This window comes from Rhincodon typus, chromosome 43, assembly GCF_021869965.1.
Source record: "Rhincodon typus isolate 14 chromosome 43, sRhiTyp1.1, whole genome shotgun sequence".
NCBI lineage: Eukaryota > Metazoa > Chordata > Chondrichthyes > Orectolobiformes > Rhincodontidae > Rhincodon > Rhincodon typus.
Window position 1 is genome coordinate 7,823,409 of NC_063374.1, and position 25,083 is coordinate 7,848,491.

The following is a 25,083-nucleotide window of genomic DNA, read 5'->3' on the forward strand; positions in this document are numbered from 1 at the left end:
CCTCATGGCACCAGGGACCTGGGTTCAATTCCAGCCTCGGGCGACTGTCTGTGTGGAGTTTGCACATTCTCCCCGTGCCTGCGTGGGTTTCCTCCCACAGCCCAAAGATATGCAGGCTAGGTGGATTGGCCGTGCTAAATTGTCCCATAGTGTCCAGAGATCAGCCCCCGACTCCCCATCAAACATTCTACTGACTTGTGTCAACAAAAGCTCCATGGAGCCAGCAATCGAGCTCAGGACCCTTTAGCCTGGTTGACCTGCACCCTCCCCCCTGAGAAATGAAGGTAGACCACGGACTGACACAAGTCAGGAGCAAGGAGTGTATGTCAAGTGGAAACCGTGTCCCTGAGCCCACCCTCAAAGTGTACCATCGGGATATAAAAAAGGTCAGACATAAAGGCAAAATCTTCCTTTAATTGTTGAGAAGCTTCCACAGTGTACAGCTCTAACCTGACGTACCAGCAACCCTCATTTATTGGCACCACACACTGTCCCCTTTGGTCTGTCGCAGTCAGAGAACAGCTCCGGTGCAGGAGGTAGCCATTTGGCCCCTCTGTCGTTTCCGTGCTGGCTCTGCCCACGAGCAATTCGCCGACTGCCCACGCTACCTTGACCCTACCCCCCCACCACTTAGCCAGAAGCGCAGAGAAGCAGCACGTGGCTGGCGGAAACCATCAGCACTTTTCAAACCGTAGTGAGGCACTCGGAGAGCTGGCGAAGCAGCAGCAATGGTGGCACTGCAGTCTGGTAATTGGATTAGCAATCCACAGGCCCAGACTGTTCGAATCCGACCGAAGCAACCGGTGGAACTTACACGGGGCTGAAAGCTACTCTCGATACTGACAACTATCATTGCTCGATAGTTTTATACCCGGTTCCCTCTAGGAAAAGTGCATTACCTGATGTGGCCTACATGCGACTCCAGAACCCCAGAGACATGGGTGAATCTTAACTCTTCCCCACAACCCGCAACCCTGCAAGTGAAATAGCCCAGCAAGCCACTCAGTCCAAGAGGCAATGAGGAATGGCCAACAAATGCTGGCCCAGCCAACAATGCCTGATACAATAAAAAAAGAAAATTGAGAGGCCCCCAGCGCAAGAGGAGCCTGGATCTGAACCCAGGGCCTGGAAGCCAGAGGAAGCTTCGGTTCCCCAATTCCTCCAACTGTTCGGCTTAGAGCTCAGCTGGACCAGTGTATAGCCTTGAGGGCACTGCATTATCGAGAAGACGGGAACACACCAGAGAGCGCGCAGCAGTGATTTACAAGAACGGTTCCAGGGATGGGAAACTTCAGCGACAAAGGTAGATTGGAGATGTCGAGATTGTTCTCCTTGGAGAGAAGGTGGCTAAGAGACGGAGATCTGGGAGAGGTTTTCATTGGGGGCGGGGGGGGGGGGGGGTGGGGGGGGGGGTGGTGGTGGGGTGCGCTGGACAGAGTCGATAGGGAGAGGCTGGTCCCACTTGTAAAAGGAACAAGAATGGGAGAAGGGTGTAGATGTAAAGTGGCTTACGAAAGCAGCAAGGGTGACGTGAGAAAGAACTTTTCCGCTTAGCGAGTCATTAGTCATGGGAAATGGGGATGGGGGCAGCTTTAAATTGGGGCGTTCAAGACGATTATTTGGATAAAAATAATGTGCGAGGGCTTGAGGCGGGTAAAAGGCAGGAGACTGAAGCCGGGTAATGATGCTCACCTGAAGAGCCGGAACAGGCACAATGGGCCGAATGGCCTCTTTAACACTCGGCTGGGTCCAGCAGCGGAGACAATGTACCCCGGCCACCAAAGCAGAAAGAGAGAGACAAACTGACAGGTTCAGATGCCACCTGCTACCGCCCAGAAAAATGTCCATTGTCCTTTGTGCCTTCCTGGAGCAGGACGTGCGGTATTTATGGTCTTGTGTTCCGGTTTCAATTCTGTTCGGAGCAGGATCAAGATGCCCGGGAAGGGCGCACAAGCGTGTAGAGCTTGACGGCACCCTTGGCCGACGGGCACAGCTCTCGCCAGCCTTCCACGTCCTCCTCAAGTTTCAGGACATCCTGCAAAAACAGGCAGATGGACCTTCATTTCCATAGCGCCAGCCCACTCCTCCCACTGCCCCAAAGTTCCCTCACAACGTGATCAAATACTTTTCTAAATGCAATCACTGAGGCAAAGGCCTGGCACAACGCTGCCAGCAACCAGGTAATAATGGACCACATCACAGGTCCAGGCAACCTGGTCGAAGGATTGGTATCGTTTCTCGGGGGGCCAGGTAATCAGAATTAGACATGACAATCACTGGCTCTTTGAAACAGTATCCAACTGAACCACCCCCACCATGACCCTGCACAATGTTCCCTTTTAAATCACAAATTAATAACATGTCGAGCAAGACACAATGAGCCTGGGCTCAATGTTTTAGCTGCAACATCAGCACAACGTTCCCTCGGCGCTGGCCCTCCGACAGCGCAGTGCACCCTCGGCGCCGGCCCTCCGACAGCTCAGCGCTCCCTCAGCGCCGGCCCTCCATCTGCACGGCGCTCCCTCAGCGCCGGCCGCCCTCCGACAGCGTGGCGCTCCCTTGGCGCCGGCCCTCCGACAGCGCGGCGCTCCCTCGAGCTCAGACAGTGATATTTCCCCAATGTGACCATATCCCTGGAACCTGCAATGATCAAACTGAATGATGCTAGAACAACTTCAAGGGGACAAATGGCCTCCTCACCAACTTCGGGAAAATAGTGGCGCTGTGCTAAAGTCACTGGCCCTTTAATCCAGAAAGTCGGACTAATGTTCTGGGGACAGAGGTTCTAATCCTACGACAGATAAATTTAAAATTCTGAAACAGAATGCTTCTCTGGGCCATGAAAACATCTTCATTTGGTATAAAAACCCACGTGGTTGATTGGTGTCCTCTACAGAAGGAAAACTCTCTCAGAATTCTCTCTGAGTTGCCTTTTGTATTGACCTGAGTGAGACATTCAGTTGGAGGGGCAATTAGGGATGAGCAACAAATGCCAACCTGGCTGAGGATGCACACAAGTGCAAAGAAATAAAAATCTCCCCACATACACTGACCAAGGCCTGTTAATCAAACGTTTCACGTGTCTGCTCACATGGCCCACTGAGCCAAAAGTTCGTACCTCTTGCCGGACAAAGCTGATGCTGGTCGATTCGTGGGCCTCAACTCCTCCAATGAGATAGCGCTGCCTCACCTCCTCCGATGTCAGCTCACACCTGGAAGAGAAACCCCACATGCAGGCGGTACATTTGCACTCTGATGTGCAATACCCTCCCATTGCCCTGGATGGGGGCAGCTCCAACAACACTCAAGAAGCTCGACACCATTCGGGACAAAGCAACACCCGCTTGATTGGCACCGCATCCGCTCCCTCTACAACTGATGCTCAGTAGCAGTGCTACAAGGTACATTGCAGAAATTTACCAAGTCTCCTTAGCACCTTCCAAACCCACCACCTAGAAGGGCAGGGGCAGCAGATACATGGGAACACCGACTCCTGCAAGTTCCCCTCCTTGCCACTCACTATCCTGGCTTTGAAATACACTGCCATTCCTTCCATGTCGCTGGGCCAAAATCCCAGGAATCCCTACACCATGTGGACCGTGGTGTTTCAAGAGGGAGACTCATGAGGGGCAATTAGGGCTGTACAACAAATATTGGCCTGGTCAGCAACCTCCAAGTCCACATCCTATTGGAAATTGGAGGCAGACACAAGCCAGCCCACTATGCAGGTGGGGAAATCAGTACCTGAGGGAGAGTCGGAACCTTCACCCAGGCAATAGGGTATTGATGCTCCACTGAATGAGACCAAGGTGATATCTCAGGGAGCTGTGCCTCCTAATGAATGATTAAACTCATTCACAGAGCACGAGGGAATCTTCTCTCATTTATACTCAAGTTTACACCTTCCCCATAGATATTCCTGGGGAGTTCTCAGAATTTCGATATTATAAAGTCATACTACACAGAAACAGGTGCTTCAGTCTAACCAATCCATGCCGACCATAATCCCAAACTAAACTAGTCCCACCTGCCTGCGCTTGGCCCATGTCCCTCCAAACCTTTCCCATTCACGTACTTATCCAAATGTCTTTTAAACGTTGTAACTGTACCAACATCCACTACTTCCTCGAGAAGTTCATTCCACACATGAACCACTCTCTATGTAAAAGAAGTTGCCCCACATGTCGTTTTTAAATCTTTCTCCTCTCACCTTAAAAATATGCCCCCTAGTATTGAATTAGCCAAATAAAAGATTGTTAAAATTATGAGAGGGTCCGACAGGTTGGAAGCAGACGTTTCTAATTTGCAGGCAAGACTGGAACAAGAGGAACATCTAACAATAAAAGGACAGTCACTAATAAATCTAATGAGGAACTCAGGAGAGTGGGAAGAGAATGGAATTCGCTTCCCACAGGGAGTGGTTGACTTGAAGAGTATAGGTGATGCTATTGAGATGTACAAGATCCTAATAGGTCTTGACAGGATGGATAGTGAGGTTTTTCCCTTTCGTGAAAGAGCCTAGAACGAAGGGGACATAATTTCAGAACAAAGGGTCTCCCACTTAATACAGAGGTGAGGAGGAATTTTGTTCCTCCTGGAGAGTTGAGAGTGGGTGCAGAACATTTTTCCCAGACAGCGGTGTGAGATGGGTCATAGAGTCACACAGCACAAAAACAGACCCTTCGGTCCAACTCATCCCCGCCAAGTTTCCCAAACTAAACTCGTCCCATTTGCCTGCATTTGGCCCATATCCCTCTAAATCTTTCCTAATCACATCCCTGTCCAAATGTCTTTTAAATGTTGTAGCTGTACCTGCATCCACCACTTCTGTTTAGGGTCAATAGATGCTTGACCAACAAGGGAGTCAAAGTTATTGGGGAGTAGGTGGGGTTGTGGATTGAAGGCCATAATCAGATCAGCCATGAACTTATTCAATGGTTAAACAGGTCCGAGGAGCCAAAGGGCCTTGTCCTGCCCCTAACCCAGACATTTATAGATACAGTTAAGGGAAAGGTGCACAAGGGAGAAAGGAATAGAATGACAGGATGACAGAAGGAGGCTCACACGGAGAATAGATACCAGCACAAAGCAGATGGCTGAATAGCCTGTATCCCTGTTGTAGATACTGTGCGATTTTGCTCTGGACCTGTTCTCACACAGTTATCAGGCAAAATACCAGGATATATTCTTGCTTGGAAAAGTGCAGGGTGGTGGGGGAGAGACAGAGAGTGTGAGAGAGGGAGAGGGAGGGGGAGACACAGCGAGAGAGAGAGAGAGAGGTTCACGCTTCCGATAAAGTTAAGGTAATCTACCGGATATAAAATTCCGCACTGGGTCGTCCTGCGCTTCTGTGATTCCGTGCGATTCCCAGCAGCAAAGGTCTGCTTAAACTTTCCAGAGGAACATTGACCTGCAAAAATGGAGGGAGAAAATACACACCAGTTCAGCCTGTCACATTCGGCTACATTGAGGGTCAGCGAGTGAGAGCATGGGCCCTGGTGCTGTTCCCTGCCTGGGTCATTCAGCCAGCCTGGAGCTCAGGAAGCCTCCAAGAGCCATGGTTATTGGGCCCGGATGTATATCCCCATACACCGTGGCCTGCTGTGCTCCAATATACCAAGCCCTGTCTCCTACAAAACTAATCATACAATCCCTACAGTGCAGAAAAAGGCCATTCAGACCATCAAGTTCACACTAATCCTCTGAAGAGCAACCCACCCAGATCCAGCCCCACACCCTGTAACCCTTCTTTTACCTTTTTGTCAGCGCTTTTCCTGCTAACTGACCTTGCAAATCCACACTACAGGGCAATTTAGCATGGCCAATCCATCCCAACCTGCATATCTTTGGACTGTGCGAGGAAACTTGAGCACCCCACACACGACAGTCACCTGAGGCTGGAATCGAACCCAGGTCCCCAGTGCTGTGAGGCAGCAGTGCTAACCACTGAGCCACCAACAAACAGAACCCATCATCAAATGTGAGATCATACGGAAAGGTTGCACAATTTAGACTTCTGTTGAGCAGTGATTCGATGGAGATTTTCAGGATTTTGGTGAGAGATTGACGGGGGAGACAGTGGGAGACCTTTTCCCCCACTGTTGTGGTAAGTCTAGGATATGGCTGGCATGGCCCAGTATTTATTGCCCATCACTAATTGCCCCTTGAGGAAGCAGTGCTAAGCTGCCTTCCTGAAAATGCTGCAGTCAGTGCAGTGTAGGGACATCTTCCAGGATTTTGACTCAGCGACACTGAAGGAACAGCTGATGTATTTCCAAGTCAGGATGGTGAGTGGCTCAGAGGGGAACTTGCAGGGGGCGGTGCTCCCAAGTATCTGCTGCCCTTGTCCTTTTAGATAGTAGAGACCGTATGTCTAAGGAGCTTTGGTGAGTTGCTGTAGTGCATCTTGTCAAGGGTACACACTGCTGCTACTGAGCATCAGCAGTGCAGGGTGTGCATATTGAAGGTGGGGGATATGGTATTGATTTTGAGGAGAAATTGAGTAGACTGGGACCATACTCATTGTAATTTAGAAGAATGAAGAGGGATCTTATAGAAAGATATAAAATTATGAAGGGAATAGATACGATAGAAGCAGGGAGGTTGCTAGAGGGATGGAGTTTAAAAACAGGGAGGTTATGTTGCAGCTGTATAGGGAGCTGGTGAGGCCACACCTAGAGTCACTGTGTACAGTTTTGGTCTCCTTCCTTGAGAAAGGATGGACTGGCACTGGAAGGGGGTGCAGAGGAGCTTCACTAGGTTGATTCCAGAGTTGAGAAGGTTGCTTTATGAGGAGAGATTGAGGAGACTGGAACCATTCTCATTGGAATTTCGAAGAATGAGGGGGGATCTTATAGAAACATAGTAAATTATGAAGGGAATAGATAAGATAGAAAGAGGGAGGTTGCTCCCACTGGTGGGTGAGACTAGAACTAGGGGACATAGCCTCAAAATAACGTGGAGCAGCCTTAGGACTGAGCCGAGGAGGAACTTCTTCACCCTGTCCAGTGAGGCTACCTCATTGAATGTTTTTAAGGCAAAGATAGATTTTTGAAGAGTAAAGGAATTAAGGGTTACATTAAGGGTTACATAGAACATGGAACAGTACAGCACAGTACAGGCCCTTCGGCCCACGATGTTGTGCCGACCTATTATCCTCCTAAGATCAATCTACCCTACATACTCTACATTATGGTGAGCGGAGCTGACTCCATGAGAAGATCAGCCATGATCGTACTGAATGGGGGAGCAGGCTCAAGGGACCAGATGGCCCACTCCTGCTCCTGGTTCTTATGTTTTTGTGAATCGCCGCTCAATAGAAGTCTAAATTGTGTAACCTCTTGGGTATGAGTTCACGTGACTCTGCACACACAGGGACAGGCTTAGTTCCTGACAGCCCTCTGAAATCCTATGCTGGCTCACCAGTACCCTCTTGAGGGGCAACACATAAAAAGATAGAAGTGTTCCCCACAGATGTGCGCCCCACAGAAGTGTCAGCACTGTCAGAGAGGGGGGAGTTAGCTTGCTGGAACTGAGACCCCTCCCCCACCCACCAAATCCGGGAAGGGCGTTGTTCAAAACGTCTTCTGTTTTTACCTCATCTCGGATCTCGCCCAAAATGGAGGAAAATATTTCCTGAACAACCAGCTCCCCCGACAAGTGTTCCACTTGAATGGTATCTTCCGGAATTCCTTTCGCAGCTGCCTGTAAGGAGAGAGTGTGGAGACCTCACGTTGAGGGTGATGGCAGAGGCTGGCGTGAACGGCTCAAAATACGACGCTGGAGGAGGCCATTCAGCCCCTTCATGCCCGTCCTGGAGGAGCTCTCCAATTCGTACTGTATCAGTATACAGGTTAGTACCCCTGCCCGTCACATGATTCCAATACCAGGCAGGGGGCTTTCATACAGGGGTCGTCAGAAAAGTGGTTAGAGGACACTGTCATGAGCTTATTGAATGATGCAGCAGCCTCCATAAAGGGGCTGAATGGTTTGCTCCTGCTCCTCATTCACGCGCACTGCCCTTCCCTCGTTCTTCCCCAACAGTGCTGCAAACGGAACCTTTCCCAGTATTTATCCAGCTCTACTTCCTATTGAACGTGCTTCTCCTGTCCTTTCAAACATCGCAGAATACCGCTGTGTTAAAACAATCCCCTCATCTCCCCCTCTCAGCCTTGGATCCATCTCCCCGCTCATTCCCAACCCTCCTGCCACTGGGAGTGTCGCCCCTCTCTACCCTGTCAGAAAGCCCCTTACCATTTTCGACCCTCTTTTCCCCGAGGCCACTTGATCAATAATCTTTTGGAATTTCAGGCTGAATGCCTTCCTGGTGCACCACCCAGAGTGCACCACCGTCCCCCACCCGCATGGAGGAGATGAGGCAGAGCGATGACTCGAGGAAGGAGCACCTTGCTGCTTCTGAAAGTAAACTGAACACAAGGGGATACAAAGTGGTCTTGAAAGGCAGAGGTGATGTAGATAGAATGGGAGAACAGCACTGACTGTTGGGCTGAATGGCCTGCTTCAGCGATTTTTTGTTTGAGGAACAAACCTTGGGTTCTGGGTGTCCTCCTGGAATGTCCACCTGTGCTGCGGCCTCAGCAACTTGCTCACTCCTCCTCAGGAACACAAAGCAGTCATCAGCTGTGTGAAGCATTGCTCCAACCCCCAGGGGCTCTGCCAAGTAGGCCTGGCTGTCGCCAAAGTCTGCTGTGCCCTGCTCCTGCAGCAGCCGGGCCTCGGGCGCCCAGTTTGTGCCCAGGTAGTCCTTGTAGCAGGTCAGGCCGAGCCTCAGCAGCAGCCCCCCGCTCTCGAGCTGGGCCGAGTGAATGCGGAACTTGGCCCCGTTGAACAGCCAGGGCTTCTCCTGCTTCCTCTGCCGCCAGATGTCGGCGATCTTCTGCTCATGGCTGAGGAGGACCCGGCGGTTGTACTCGGCAGAAATCTCCACATGGACGCGCTCTTGGGTCAGCCCCCCCGCGAACGGACATTGGACCATGAGGGAGACGTCCAGGTCCATGCCTGAACCTTTGACGGAAGAGCTGGCGGGGACGCTGCAAAAGGGAGACAGAATTTGCATTGATATAGCAACTGGCCACAACCTTAGGCTGTTCCATTCCCCATTCACGGCCAACAAAGCTGGACGCAGTATTGTTGGCATTGCAGCCACCATTTTTTGGGCGCAATTGGCCAAGGAGTGATGACAGTGCAGGAGGAGGCCATTTGGCCCGTCTTCTCTGTGTTGGACCTCCGGGCATTGATCCAGTCGGTCCCATTCACCTCATTCACACGCTCCCGTGACCCCTGCATGTTGTATGTCCTTTAAGTGCCCATCTGATCTCTGCAAATCATTCAACACCACGGCCTCTACTACCCTCACGGGCAGCACGTACACACAGCGGTGTCCACTCGGTGTGCAGGAGACAGTTCTGGTCACCCTGTTATAGGAAGGATATTACTCACCTGGAGAGAGTTTAGAAGAGATTTACCAGGATGTTGCTGGGAATAGGGGTTGGGGGGTGGTGTTTGTGTTATAGGGATAGGCTGGGACTTTTTTCACTGAAGTGTAGAAAGATGAGCGTTGACCTTATAGAGGTTTATAAAATCATTAGGGGGGAAAGACACCGACCATTCACCTTATCTATATGCTTTGGGTGGGGGATTTCAAGACCAGGAGGCATACTTTTAAGGCGAGAGGAGAAAGATTTAAAAAAGACGAGAGGGGCAATTTTTGTTTCAAACACAGAGGGTGGTTCGTGTGTGGGAATTAACTGCCAGAGGAAGTGTAGGTTGTGAGTAACAGTTGCAACATTTAAAAGACATTTAGATAAGTACATGACTAAGAAATGTTTGGAGGGATATGGGCCAAGCGCAGGCAGATGGGACTGGTTTGGTTTGGGATTATGATCAGTATGGACAAATTGGACTGTTTCTGTGCTACATGACTAAAAATAGCAGGCAAAACTACACCTCTTCCCTCTTTCTGTTAACACTCACACTTCAGGGATCCTTCACCTCTTTGTGAGTCCAGTTGGTCTTATCTACCCCATGGGTCACTTGTGGTGGAGGCAATCCCTTTCTATTCCACCCCCAGGCAAACCAGGCTAACACCTTGACTTTGAGAATTCTCTCCAATTACTTTGCTTTACCCAAAAGTGGTGTGTTCCCTGCCAACAGATTGGCACAACAATCCCCGGTACTGGTCATCGGAACAGGGTTGGACTCAATCCTTGATTTTGAGGTAGCTTGCTGCTTGTTGGAATGGCAAAAGAGGGAGGAACCAGGAGATTCAATGACCCTCAGCGGCACCGAGTTGTTAGGGAAGTGGCATCGTGGAAAAAGAAAATCTGAGTGAAGTGGGCATTTGTTGGGAAGGGTGCGTGGGGTGCTCCAACTCAACCCCGGTGCCCACTTGATAGATGCCAGCGAAAGAAGGGCACAGTTCAAGATGGGGGCGATGCCCCTTGCAGTTGAGCATCCGAGCCATATCAAGGTTCACCGTCTCTTAGACACATTTGCCAACTGAGCAGAGGGCAGATTCCCTGAGGAGTGAGACCTTCGCACTTTCGGGATGTGCACGGTGAAAGGGGGAGAAAAAAAAGTGGGTGGGGGGGGGAAAAAAGAGTGGGTAGCAACTAACTCCTACAGAGACGAAGGGCTAGTTCCTGAATAGTCGCTGAAGTTCGATCAGAGCCTGTTGTTAAGTTCTGCCTCGGTGGTCCTCCAGTCACGGGGAAATATTTACCTGGATGGAGAGGTAGGAGGCTGGTGGGCTTCCCCCTCAGAACGCGTTGTAACGTTACCCCTGTGTGACGCAGCAGCGTTGTATCGGATGAATGGAGGGGATTTCCCCCACCATGCGTCACTTTCACGAAAGCGGAAGCAAGCCTCTGGGGCAAGACGACTGCTCAGCCATTGGCTCCTGCGTATTGCACGTGACTCGGGGAATCGGCCATTCCGCCTTCTCGCGGGAGGCCATTCAGCCCCTCGCACCCAGGACCAGCCACTGCCTGGTAGCCGTTTGAATTTCTTTCTGGCTCTTCACAAAGAAAGCTTTGTGGGTCACCCAAAGCCAGCACGCATACCTCCTAGGTGAGCCGGGACAGGCGTAGTCCTGGGGGATAGAAAAGGACTAATTGAATAGGAGGCCATTCAGCCCTGCTAGCCCGTTCTACCAATTATGGCTGATCTTGGGGCACTGACTCAAAAGGATTTTTTTTTAAAAATCAATAAGGATTACCAACCGACTGTTAGCACTCCTCATCTCTTGTTCCCTCCTCCAGCCCCTACGCCCCTCTCTTGTGGGATGTTGCCCTCTCATCTTTTCGAAAGGAGCAAGGTATTTTGGTGGGTCTTGGCCTGCCTTACTCCTCCAAACTACACCATTAGAAAATGATGCAGTGGTTATTCATTCACTTGCTCGGAACTGGAAATTAATTGGAATCTCTTGGAATTTGGCGGCACAGTGGCCAGCAATGCTGCCTCACAGCGCCAGGTCCCTAACTGAATACAAAGCAGTGACAATGCCATGCATTAATTTAGCATCTTCAACTCAGCGACAAAACCTAGCTTTCCTCATGTCATCATCCGTCATGTTTGACACGAAACTGCAGTTTGGGACAGCGGACCTAAACCTTCGTCAAAGAGGCTGGTTCAGTGGAATTTCTTAAAGGAAGAGAGAGTGCTTTAACTTCCAAGGGTAAAGGTCATAGGGTATGGAAGGCCATGCAGCCCCTTGAGCCTGCTCCACCATTCAAATAGGATCATTGGCTGATCTCATCATAGCCCAGCTTCACTTTCCTGCCTACTCCCTATAACTAATTACAGTTCTAGTTCCTCCTCAAATTTACTCAATGTCCCAACATCTAGCCCATTGGGTAGCAAATTGCACAGATTCACAATCCTTCAGGAGAAGTAATTTCATTTCATCTGTTTTAAATCTGCTGCCCCTTATCCTAAAGCCATGACCTCTCATTCTAGATTGCCCCACTTAAGGAAACATCCTTTCTACATGTACTTTGTCAATCTTCTTTGGCATCTCATACGCCTCAATTAGATCTCCTCATCCTTCTGAGCTCTAGCGTGTCGGCCTTAGCTGCTCAATCACTCTCGGTAAGACACAGACCTCACCTCTAGAACCAACCCAGTGAACCTCCTGCAAACAGCCTCCAATACAACTACATTCGCCAATTTAAAGGACAAAGGAGGAGGCCACTCGGACCTTGCTGAACCCCTCCCAGAGCGCCTCACCCAGTCCAATACCCCTTCCACCTCTATGCTCCTTTGCTTTTCCAATAAGTACCCAAGTCCCTTTTGAATGTGAACTGAAGACATTCCTGGAGGAGGTTGCCTGCCACACTGAGACTTTTACCAGCTTTTTTTTCCTGTTCCTCTCAGAATGCTTCTCCAGAGTCAACACATCCCAAATTCTACCCACTCGCTGAGCGAGAAAGGTTTCTCCTCATGTCACTGATGCTTCAATTGCCAGCTTCAATCAGTTTCCTGACCATCCTACCGATTCCTCCCCCCCACTCCCTCACCGCGCCATTACTTGGCCCAGAACCCTGATGGTTTCGATTGAATCTCGTCTCGGCCTTATCGAAACAAAACGCTGCTCCTGCTGGGAATCTGAAATAAAAACAGAAGGTGCTGGGGAAACTCAGCAGGTCAGGAAACAGCTGTGGGAAGAGAAATGGAGTCAGATTGAAGGAGAATTGTGTCAAACTCCAAGTATAAATTCTGTTTCTCTTTCTGCTCAACCTTCTGAGTTCCTCTCCGCCTCCTCTATCCTGGAGAGAATAACCCTGGCTTCTCTACCCACATCGCTGAAGGTCCTCATCCCAGGAACAGTATTCCTGGATCTTTTCCACACTCTCTCAAGTGCCTTCTCCTCCTCCCTGAAATATGGCACCCTGAACTGTAAAAAAAAATTCCCCTGCCAAAGCCGAAAGAGAGGCTTTTTTTGGATACAGTTTGTTGACATTTCCCTGAATTTTGCAATCTGTGAGCCAGAGAGGAGAGTCAGCACACTATGCTAGCTGAAAAGCCTGAACTTGCTAGCACTTTGGCTTATTGTATGCAGAACGTGCTGGAACCTCCATCACAAATTTATTTTATCGTTCATGTGTAGAGATCGCAGATACTGGTTGGTTTGGGGTGGGGGGTGCTAGTGGTGGTGCACAAAGGACAAGCTGTATGGAGGAAGCTGACAGGAGGCAAAAAGGCTGCCGCAGACATTACTGCTTTAGTCTGTAATCTGTCACTGACAGGAAACTTCCCGACAATCACCGAAGGGATTAATGGGCAGAAGCATTATCCATTTAGTGAATCGGAGCCCAGCAATGCGAATTTGATGGTCTGCAGCAATGGAACAATTCTTGGAAAGGGCAAGTGGTTTTCTCGAAATGGTGGATTGATATCACGTTTTGAGATGAAGCTGTTAAGGTTTTAATTCCTAATGAGTTGTGATTGCTGATTTATACTGGAATATCCAGCACCGCTGAGGGAACTGCAGGATCAGAGACGGCCCGATCAGAAAAGGCAGTGCACGGCCCAGGACACAGCCAGGATTAGGGGGTGTAAGCAAGACCGGGTTAAGGCCAACATCTGCTCTACTACCATGGCTGATAGTAGCTACTCTGGCTCCATGCTCAGGTACAGGCCAAGGCTTCCACCACAGAGACCCGTGCTATACAGCACGGAAACAGACCCTTCGGTCCAACTCGTCCATACTGACAAGATATCATAAAGTAATCCAGTCCCATTTGCCAGCATTTGGCCCATATCCCTCGAAACCCTTGCTATTCATGTCCCCATCCAGATGCCTTTTAAATGCTGTAATTGTACCAGCCTCCACCACTTCCTCTAGCAGCTCATTCCATACACGCACCACCCCTCTGTGTGAAAATGTTGCCCTCGGGTCTCTTTTAAATCTCTCAAAAAATTTAAGAAGATAGTGCTGGAGACAAATCAAAGGGCAAAATAGGACAGTAAGGAAGATTTTACAGATAAAGTACAGTGAGGTGGGGTGACACGTATCACAACATGAACACAAGATCACGGTTGAGGCTGTCTTCATGGGGTATGGAACTTGGCTATCAGTTTCTGCTTGGCGATTGTGTTGTATATGCCAAAAGATACCTTGGAGGACACTTACCTGAAGATCAGAGGCTGAACGGCCTTGACCGCTGAAGTGTTCCTCCACTGGGAGGGAACATTCCTGTCTGGCAATTGTTGCGCAGTGTCCATTCATCTGTTGCCGCAGTGTCTGCATGGTCTCGCCAATATACTATGCCTCGGGGCATCCTTGTCTGCAGCATAGGAGACAGACAACATTGGCTGAGTCACATGAGTATCTGCTGTGTGCCTGGGGTGTGCTGTTCCCATGCGTGAGGGCAGAATTCATGTCAATGATCTGACATGTCTTGCAGAAGTTGTGGTCGATGTTCTCCTAAAGGCTGGGTAGTTTGCTGCGAACAATGGTTTGTCTAAGGTTTGGCAGTTGTTTAAAGGCAAGAAGTGGAGGCATAGGGATGATCTTGGCGAGATGCTCATCGCATGTGACCCCACCACACCATTGTGTATCTGTAAAATCTTTCTTATTGTCCTGTTTTATCACCATCACCTGGATAAATTGTTATGATCTCTCTACCTTAATTCATTTATGCAGTTTTGGATTAATTATGACTTTGGTTAGCCCCTTGGCATGCGATTCTTATACCTATCATGTTCCAGTCATTTAGTTTGTCTCCAGCACCTCATTTTTAATTTTTTGTAATTATCTCTCTGCCCCATAGTCGGATTATAGGTCATCCTGTCACTTGTTATTCAGCTGATGACACTTTACTCACAGCGTCTGACACTTCGGGTCACCTACAGCGACTTATCATTCCACACTCGACTCTCACTATTTGTATGGTCTTTTGATCTCTCTGCCCCTTAATCTCCCTTTGCCTAGAAATTCTGTGTCCGTGTGCTTTTCTCTCACTTCACCTGACGAAGGGGCTATGCTCCGAAAGCTTGAGATTTCAAGTAAAACTGTTGGACTATAACCTGGTGTCATGTAACTTCTCAGGATAGTCAGAACTGCAGATACTGGAGTCAGAGATAACACAGTGTGGAGCTAAAGGAACACAGCAGGCCAGGCAGCAGCAGAGGAGCAGGGAAGTTGACTTTTCGGGTCAGGACCCTTCTTCAGAAAAAGGCTTCTGACTTTGTCCATCCCAGTCCAACACCAGCACCTCTACATCAAAACTCATAACCTAATGGTAGAGAGATGGCACTATGTGCCTCATCAGGAGAGGCCAGCATCCAGGTTTATGGGAATTTGCTGAGGGGCTGAGTGGATTAACAGTGGTCCCTGCATTGCTTTGGCCCAATCCTGCATCCTTAGGCCTATATACAGAGCCCTCAGCTCTCTGCCAATTAAATCCTTTTCCACAGAACTATAAGATATAGGAGCAGAATTAGGCCATTCGGCTCAATGAGTCTGGTCCACATTCAGTCATGGCTGATTGGTTTCTCAACCCCATTCTCCTGCCTTCTCCCTTGTAACTTTTGATCCCTTTACTAATAAAGAACCTATCTCGGTCTTAAATACACTTAATGACTCAGTCTTCACAGCTCTCTGCAGCAACGGGTTCCCCCCTCAGGCTATGGACCAGGTCCGAAGACTCAAAGTCAACATGAAGACAAAGCTGAGGACCCCTCCTTCAAGTTCTAGGCTTGCTACGGCTCCCTGGCTGGGACGTGTATGTTTTTGCTCCCTGTTTCCATCCACCGGCGCTGACAATGTCAGTCTTGAGATTCCTCTAAGCTTAATTTTCTGTAAAACGAGGCCTGGAGTTTGAACTGGTGTCACTTGCCATGCTGAGAGGAAGGGATAAGGGTATGTCTCTCTCAGAGGCAACAACCAATTAAACAGCTGCTTGAGATATACTGGTCCAATTCACCTCGTGTACTTCATACTGATCCTCCATTTTGACTGGTACATTCCATTCCAAGTATTACCATTTTTGAAAAAAATTAAACCAGTTTCATCCTTGGAGATCGCGCCAGGACCCCAAGCACACAGACCCCCGCCCCAGCTCCAGTAAAACAAAATCCCAGCCTCTCTCCCAGTTTCACACATGGACAGGGCTAAGGGGTTTGCCCAGGGGGCCGCTGTAGGACTCTACCCCACGCCCCCTAACCTTGGCTGGGGGTGGGGTGCTGGGAAATTTGAAACAATATCTGAAAACATGATTAATCCTTTGCAATGTGGCAGAGCCGACCTGATTTTGAAGTAAGATTGAAAAGCACGGTCAATAGAAAGGTTAAAATAGATGGCAGAGATATTCGCCTGCCATTTAACAGTGCCTCAGTTCACATTAGCCTGTGCTGAGATCAGCCATTTACAGGACTCCAGCCATGGAGAGTGCAGTTAAAGTTTTCAATTGAGTTTAGCTTGAGCAGGCTAAAACTTTAAGCTAATTTGTTTATTGTCCATTTTAGCAGCTCCATAGCTGGTTAATACATTTTTCATTTCCATTCTCTTCTCCTCTCTCTCCTGAAATCTTTGGGCTTAAATTGAATTGAATAAGCTTTATAGTCACATGTACTCAAATGAGTACAGTGAAAAGTTTACTTATGCTGCCATTCTTAGGTACAAGGTATCTAGGTACAGATCTTCAGTACAAGTTCTTAAGGGGGGGAGAAAATAGGCAATAAAGAATTAAAAAGAGTCCAATGTTGCAAATCATAGGAATAAATTAGAGAATAGAGAAATAAAAAAGTTCAGAACAATTTTCCTTCCAACCCAGTCTACACCGGCACCTAACCTCTAGTCCTCACTGGGCCTTGACTCCGGACTGCTGGGCTTCACCTCGAAGTCAGAACCCCGCTCCAAATCATCTCAGAATTCCACACTGTGGCCACACCAGGTTGAGAGACAGCCACATGCCACCGAGAGACTGCAACATCAGGCCGGGAGACCGTTACACCGGGTCTGTGTCGAGGCTGAGAGTCTGGGTTGGAGCTTGCTGGGCCTGACGGGGATGGGGTGGGTACCATACTGCTGGCTTTGGCACCTCTAGGTGGCAGCTCAATGTCTGCGGGCTCTTTTACTGGGAAGTGCATTGCACCCATCCATACACATGCCAAGTCCAGACCCATCTGATGTACACATCGGAGCAGTTTGCCCAGCATTACTCATTCTCTAAGTATTGAAAAATATTGGAGGAAAGGGAAGCAGTAATGAAGATTTTCACCTTGCACTCATCAGGACAAAATCACAAGAATGCGATATATATATGAGAGAGAGAGCACCTTTACTGTAGCAGCTGGCAGATGTATTTCACAGTTCAGACCACGTATTGCATCAGGGATGCAGGGAAAAGCTGAGACGCTTTTGCAGAGAGCCAGCACAGACATGGGCCAAACAGCATCCTTTTGTACTGTAACCATTCTATGATCCAACATACTTGTGCTGTAGAGTATTTGCTGACCAGCCCCAGCCACGTCCTAACTCACATCACCCTGTAGACGGTCCTTTCAGAGTGTTAGTACTTGCTGCACGTTGATTCTCCTTCTCCAGACACCTTCATTTGCAGAGGGTATGGGGTAAACAATCAATTCTTCACAGCCTCTAAATTTTCTGGAAGTTGGGAATCCTGTTTACTGAAATTGCCCAATTCTACTTCTTCACGATTCATTGAATCATATCATTAGATGTCTATTTTACAGAGAGAAACCTTAATAAGTGATGGATAAAGATTGGAACTTGCAATTGTTTAAGGACTGTACTCACCCAAAAACAGATAACTTGGTTTTGTTGTTAGTCTGTGTCAAGCCAACTTGTTCATTAAATGCAGTAGCTAACTCTGCAGTTGTAACTGAGTAAGTGCAGGAAATGTGTCCCTAGTGTTAAAATAAACAGACTTTGCTGAAATCTTTGTCTGGTGTACACAGCTGAGGGAAAGGATTCTGCAAATATCCCAACGACTGACTTCAATCCAAATTATAGATCTTTGCGGTATAAGGTGGGCTAGTGTACTTACCAGTTTCTCCTGAATCTCTGCTGAAACACTGCATCCCCAGAAACCAATCTCCCATTGCCTTTTCCTTATGCCTTCTACCAGAAAACCACATTTATGGAAGTAAGATATCCAAGGGAGTATTCCACTGTTGGAGGGTCAGCGCTGAGGAGTGGCCACATTGTCGGACGGTCCATCATCTTGTAACAAAGGTCAGCATTCCCTTCATGTTCTTGGTTACATGCTGTACCTGCAAACTAATCTTCTGTGACCATCACTGAAACACCGAGATCCCTCTGCACCTCAGGATTCTGCGGTCATTCTCCTTTTTAATAATATTCTGCTCTTATTTTCTCTGCCAACATGAGCAATTTCACATTGAACTCTAGCTTTTGAACACTTTGGCTTTTCAATCTATCTATAAATTGTCAGCAACAACCTTTCATACTCCATACAACATTATTTCCTGCCTGTTTTTTTGTCATCTGCAAATTTAGACCATGCCTTCACTCCCCTCATTTGAGTCATTGTTATCAATTTAAAAATGTTGAGGCCCCAGCCCAGACTCCTGTGGGAGTCCACTTGTCAATCAGAAAAAGACTCATTTATGCAAAATCTCTGTTTTCTGTCAGCCAGCCAATCTTCTGTCTGCGCTAATATGTTACCCCCTAACCATGAACATCTACTTTACACAACAACCTTTAAGAGGCATCTTGTCAAATGTCTTCTGGAGATCCAAGTACAGGACCTCAATGCGCTCCCCTCATCTAGTTGTCTCTTCTTGTAAGGAAAAGCATCACCGCAGGTTGGAAATCTTAGTGCCTGTCATTTATTGACAATCAGGAAAAACCCCTTCACCCAGAGAGTGATGAGAATATGGAACTCTCTTCCACAGGGAGTGACTGTGTCAAGTTGGGTAGATGTATTTGCAGAGAAGCTGGATAAACACATGAGGATAAAAGATTTTTAGAGGTTTACGATGGAAGATTTAGAGGAGGAAAGATAGGAGGAAGATTGAGCAGTGCAGGAATATCGGCATGGACTGGTTGGGCTGATTGCCCTGTTTTTGTGCCATAAATCCCATGTACATTAGGGGAGATGAAGTGAAAGTTGAGCTGTGATCTTAGGTGAAGAGTAGAGCCTACTTGGAGAGCTAAGTGGCCTACTCTTGCTCCTATTTCTTCTGAAACATGTTCCGGTGTCAGTTCCTCTTTGGTCTTTGCAGAGAAAGAGCAAATACAGCACGCAAACAATATTGTGTAAAACCTCGCAGTTTTCCAAATAAAAATGCTTTTAATCACATGAAAATTGCAGAAGGAAATATGACCACTCTGGGGATCAGCGTCAGCAAGATCAACTGTGATTCCACAGCTCCAATTGCAGTAATTAGAGGTACTCTCTCAGGAAATGGCAGGAACAGGGGTTTGTAGAAAATGATGCTAAATTATAGACTAATCTGCAACGGGAAATAGCACCGATTCAAAGCACTTGCCCTCGATTCTCGGGAACCATGCCAAGTAAGTACCTGGTCATGTTCAGCAGATAATGTAGTAAAAGCTCTTAGCCTGGTGGTTGATGCATAGACATGAACAATTTTAATCCTGGTGAGATAATTCTTTTGGATAAAAAGGGGTCATAAGCAAGTGGATATTGAATGGAGGTGTAGTGGCATAGTGGTAGTGGCACTGGGCTTGTAATCCAGACACTATGGTTAATGTTTGGGATGTGGGTTCAAATCCTACCATGGCAAACTGTGAAATTTGAACACAATTAATCTGGACTTACAAGTTAGTTAGGATTGCTTTACAATGACATATCTCTCAGAGAGCAATCACTCTCACACAATGAGGGAAAGGTGACAACCAATTTGCACACAGCAAGCTCCTAGTACCAGCAGTATAAGATTGGGCAGAACATTTTTTTTTTAGGAAAAAGGTTCCAACATTAAATAAAACCTTCAGGCATCGGAGAGAATTCCCTTCCTCTTCTGCAAAATTGTGCCATGGGACATTTTTCTTCTAACAGTCTCCTGAGAGGACAGACAAGGGCCTTAGTTTGATGTCTTAAGTGATGCTAATCAGTTACAGACAATAGAATTATTTAACAAATAAGATGGAGAAGATGATGCTCCGGTGATAAAGCCATTGGACTAGGAACTCACGTCTCCGAGTATAGCTACATATCTCATGATGGTAGAACATAACATTTAAATTCAATTTATAAAATTTCAGGTGGCATGGTGGCTCAGTGGTTAGCACGGCTGCCTCAGTACCCCAGCCGACACTGGATACTCCCTATCCAAGGACACCTGGGAACGGATGTAAACATTGAAGAGCAGTAGGCAGTTGAGTGTAATGACCTCCTGCAGAGTCTGCTGTCTGGATTGATTAACGGCCACCATGGACAGGTCCAAGGGCAGCACCCTGAAGCTGTCCTCCGACTTGTTTGCCCCTCTCTGCACCTGGTGCTCAAAGTTCGTGGGCGTGGGACTGAAGTGCAAACAAAATTTAACGAGCAGGAACTGTCGACCTCGGGGTTCAGGTACGTAACTGTTTGAAGTCTGCATCACATGTGGACAGGGTGGTTAAGAAGGCATTTAGCACACTTGTGTTCATTGTTCAGACCTTGGAGTATGGGAGTTGGGATGTTATGTTGATTTTGTACATGATGTTGGTGAGGCCCCTTCTGGAGTACTGTGTAGAGTGCTAGTCAATCTGTTATAGGAGGGATATTATAAGGCTGGAGAGGATTCAGATGAGATTTACCAGGATGTTGCCAGGAATGGAGAGTTTGAGTTATAAGGAGAGGTTGGATAGGTTGGGACTTGTTTCACTGGAGCACAAGGAGGTTGAGGGGTGAGTTTTGCGAGGTTATAAAAGCATGCGGGGTACAGGTAAGGTGAATGGCAGGTGTCATTTCCCTAGGGTGGGGGATTTCAAGACCAGGGGCATTTTTTAAGGTTAGAGGAGAAAGATTTCAAAAGCACATGGTGGGGTGGGGGGGGCAACTTTTTGTTTAAACGCAGTGATTTGTGTCTGGAATGAACTTCCAGAGGAAGTGGTGGATGTGGTATAGTTACAATGTTTAAAAGACATTTGGATAAGTACATAAATAAAAAATGTTTGGAGGGATATGGGTCAAGCACAGGCAGGTGGGACTATGGTCAGCATGGACTGGTTGGACAGAAAGGTCTGTTTCCGTGTTAAATGACTGTAAGACTCACATGCTCCTTATGGCACTCTCTCTCTTTATCCGTGTTTTCAGTACTTAATTGAAGCCCATCAGTGTGTCTTCACACCAGAATGAACACATCAGGTGACCTGAGCCAATACCTATCCCTCAGCCAACATCAATCAAATGAATTATCTGGATGCTGTCACACTGTTTGCCACATGTAAATTGTGTAGCTAACAACTGACCTTAAATAGCTCTTCAAAAGGAGTGTTATCAGGTTTGAATTGACACAGAGTCCATAGCATGGCAATATTTCCCCATCTTGCCCTATTGGATTTTGCTTTGTCCAAGTCACAAAAAAAACAAAATGGAGCTAACCAGGTCACTGACAGACTGGACACCGCTGCTACAGCAATATGCAGACCCTTTTCTAAATTGAAATGCCACATAGTGGATCCCAGGTTCTGAGAGTGAGCTAAATCTAGTACATATCCAGCTCTCAGAGCACAGGATCCTAAGAAATAGGTGCAGGTATAGACCAGAAGGAAAGGGAGTTAATTGATCAGCAAGTTGACTCTGATTAACCGAGGTGTTGCCATGAAGACAGCAAAAGGGAACTACAGGCACCCTAACTGCTCCTGTCACACGATTTGTCACGATCATTCAAAATTTGGCTTTCTTGCATTTGTCCTGATGAGTGCAAGATGGAAAGCAACTTCTCTATTTTACCAGAAATGGAAAACTAGCACATCACGTGCGGCTGTGCAACCCCTCCTCTTCACAATTGACACGTGTCCTGAATCAGAGTATAAGACAGCAAAAGGAAGACAAATACCAGTGCCACATCTACAAACTCTCAATGGTTTTAGATCAAACTGAGTCATTCTTTGAGTGAACAGCTGCTGAACTTTGGACCTTGAAAAATGTTTTATAAGTATAAAAATGATTTCCAAGTGCTGATTTAGGAATGGAAGGAGGCTATATAGTTCTCCCAAACCAGCCCTGCCACACAATCAGATCATGGCTGATCTATATTCGAACAGCACTGAGCCCCTCCTTTTCTTCATATCTATTGCTTACTAACAAGATGCCCACCTGTCTCGAGAGCTTTCCACCGCTGTGGAGGCAGAGTTTCTCCTGCCCTCCATTTTACAAATTCACAGCTCAACAGCCAAGGTCTAGTTTTTGAAATCTATTTTAAAAAAAAAAATTTTTGCCAGACAACCTTATAGAACATTTTAATTTCTTAATCAGCTGGAGTACTGTGAAGACTTCTTGCCTTCTCACTTTGGGGAAATATACTTGCATTAGAAGCAACGTCCCTTCTAAGGGGCATGGCTACCCGCTCAGAGGGTCTGCGTGCATGCTGGCATTGTGCAGACCCTTTCACGTCCAGTTTCTCCAGCTGTTGCCACCCACATATCTAGCCACTGTGTGGTACTCCAAGGTAAGTTAAAGATTAGAAGCAGCTCAGAGGAGGTTCACTCAATCATTCCTGAGATGAAGGGGGTTTGTCTGATGACGAATGGTTGACTAGATTAGGCCTGTATCCATTGCATTTAAGAAAACGAGACAAAATCTTCTTCAGACACAAGATTCTAATCAGGAGTGACAAATAGATGCTGAGAGGATCAGAACTAAGACAGGACTAGACCTAAGGGGACACATTAAAAATAAGGAGTCTTCTATTTAAGGTAGACACAAGGAGGAATTTCTTCTTTTAGAGACTCTTGAATCTGTGGAATTTTCTTCCCTAGAGAGCAATGAAGGTGGATCATTGAATGTATACATGAGTTCAACAGCTTGTTCATCAACAAGGGAGATGAGGGTTATTGGGGGTGGGGGTAGCAAAGAAGAAAATGGAGCTAAAACCAGAACCAGATCAGTCACGATCTTATCATATGGCAGAGTGAACTGGATGGGCTGAATGGCCTAGTCCTGCTTCTTATGATCCTATGCTCATTGAGATTACAGCTCAGTATTCTAAAAAAAAACCTGACTCATTCAGATACTGAGAAATACCTGGCATTTACATCAAGACAGGCTATCAACATCTTCAAATCAACGATCTGAGGCAGGATCAAACAGCTCTTTATCAAATCAGATGAACAAAAAGAATGTAAATCATTTGGATCTCTTTATCACTGTCTGAATTCTAGTTTCATATTAATGAGAAAACCGATCTCTGAACAACAGTACAATGGCATGGCAGAGGAGGTCATTCAGCCCATTGTACCTGTGCTAGCACTTTGATTTAATTATTCTCACTCCCAATGCTCCCCTGCATTTTCCTTTGAAAATATAGCCTTTAACAGTATTTATCCAACTCTGCCTTTTTTGAAAGTTTCTGTTGAATCTACTCCCGCTGCCCATTCAGGCAGCATCACAACAACTCGGTACCTTAAATGAAACATTCCACTCATCTGCCCCTGTGGTCCTTTTACCAATTCTCTTCACTCTATGGTCCTCTGGTATGACCTTCCTGCCACTGAAAGTGGTTTCTTCTCCTCCTCCCCCCCGTTCAATCTAAATACTTTTTTTTTTTCCTTCACTGTATGGATTCTTATGAAATGAAATTAACGGGATGAGGATGTTGCTGGCCAGGCAGCATTTATTGTTCATCCCTAATTGCTCAAAGGGCAGTTCAGAGACAACCACATTGCCATGGGTCTGGAGTCACAAGTAGGCCAGGCCAGATAAGGATGGCAGTTTCCTTCCTTAAAGGACATTAGTGAACCAGATGGGTTTTTCCAACAATTGGCAATGGATTTACGGCCATCATTAGATTCTTAATTCCAGATATTTTATTGAATTCAAATTCCACCATCTGCCGTGGCAGGATTCAAACCTAGATCCCGAGCATGTTATCTGGGTCTCTGGATTAACAGTCCAGCGATAATACCACGAGGCCATTGTCTCCCCTATCATACCTCTCATACAATACACCTCTCCAAGCATTGACTAAGGGCCAGACTTTTGCAGAATCTTAAAGACTCCACAGACCTTTAAGAATATTGTTAGGAGGGATGTTGTGAAACTTGAAAGGGTTCAGAAAAGATTTACAAGGATGTTGCCAGGGTTGGAGGGTTTGAGCTATAGGAGAGGCTGAATAGGCTTGGGCTGTTTTCCCTGGAGCGTCGGAGAGGGGAGGGGTGACCTTACAGACGTTTATAAAACCATGAGGGGCAGGAATAGGGTGATTAGCCAAGGTCTTTTCCCCAGGGCAGGGGTGAATCCAAAGCTAGAGGGCATAAATTTTAGGTGAGAGGGGAAAGATATATAAAAGGACCTATGGGCAACTTTTTCACGCAGTACGTGGTGCCTGTGTGGAATGAGCTGCCAGAGGAAGTGGTGGAGGCAGGTTCAATTACAACATTTAAAAGACATCTGAAAAGGGAAGGGTTTAAGAGGGATATGGGCCAAATGCTGGTAAGTAAGACTTGATTAATTTAGGATATCTGGTCAGTATGGACGGGTTGGATCGAAAGCTCCATTTCCATGTTGTATGATTCTATAAATGGCGAGTAGGACCTTGATGCAGAAGTCTTACCCTCTGACTTACTCGAGGCCACAGTATTTATATGGCTGGGTTCCTTTTCAGCTTCTGGTCAATGGTGATCATACAGAATTGCAAGGTGACCTTGAACTGCGGATTTGGAGTGAATCCACTGTACTAGATGACCAAGTGAACTCAGCAGTAAAATTTGTAACCAGGGAAACAACATACAAATTTAGTTTTTAAACATTTAATTCTGGAGAAAACAGGTTAAAGACTGAGCCAGGGAACAGGATATGGGAAAGCTGATGATTTTGAGCAGGGCCCTCCTGATTGTGTTATTGTCCACGTCCCTTTGTATGCTGGTTACCCAGGCTGTTGAAGCAGAAGGGGCAATACTGTCCG

General features: G+C 47.2%; 1 protein-coding gene across 2 annotated transcripts in view; it reads right to left on the bottom strand.

Annotated features, from left to right (window-relative positions):
• Window positions 1-394: 394 nt before the first annotated feature.
• Window positions 395-25,083, bottom strand: part of nudt22 (nudix (nucleoside diphosphate linked moiety X)-type motif 22) — a 33,735-nt gene continuing 9,046 nt past the window's right edge. Inside the window, exons 2-7 of one of the 2 annotated variants that reach the window (XM_048619562.1) lie at window positions 10,742-11,110; window positions 8,549-9,050; window positions 7,597-7,704; window positions 5,313-5,410; window positions 3,119-3,212; window positions 395-2,035 (exon numbers count right to left, since the gene is read on the bottom strand). In XM_048619562.1, the coding sequence (XP_048475519.1) occupies window positions 1,928-2,035; window positions 3,119-3,212; window positions 5,313-5,410; window positions 7,597-7,704; window positions 8,549-9,016 (876 nt within the window). In that variant the 5' untranslated portion in view covers window positions 9,017-9,050; window positions 10,742-11,110 and the 3' untranslated portion in view covers window positions 395-1,927. The remainder of the gene's footprint in view (window positions 2,036-3,118; window positions 3,213-5,312; window positions 5,411-7,596; window positions 7,705-8,548; window positions 9,051-10,741; window positions 11,111-25,083) is intronic. The other variant, XM_048619563.1, reaches the window with a different exon arrangement.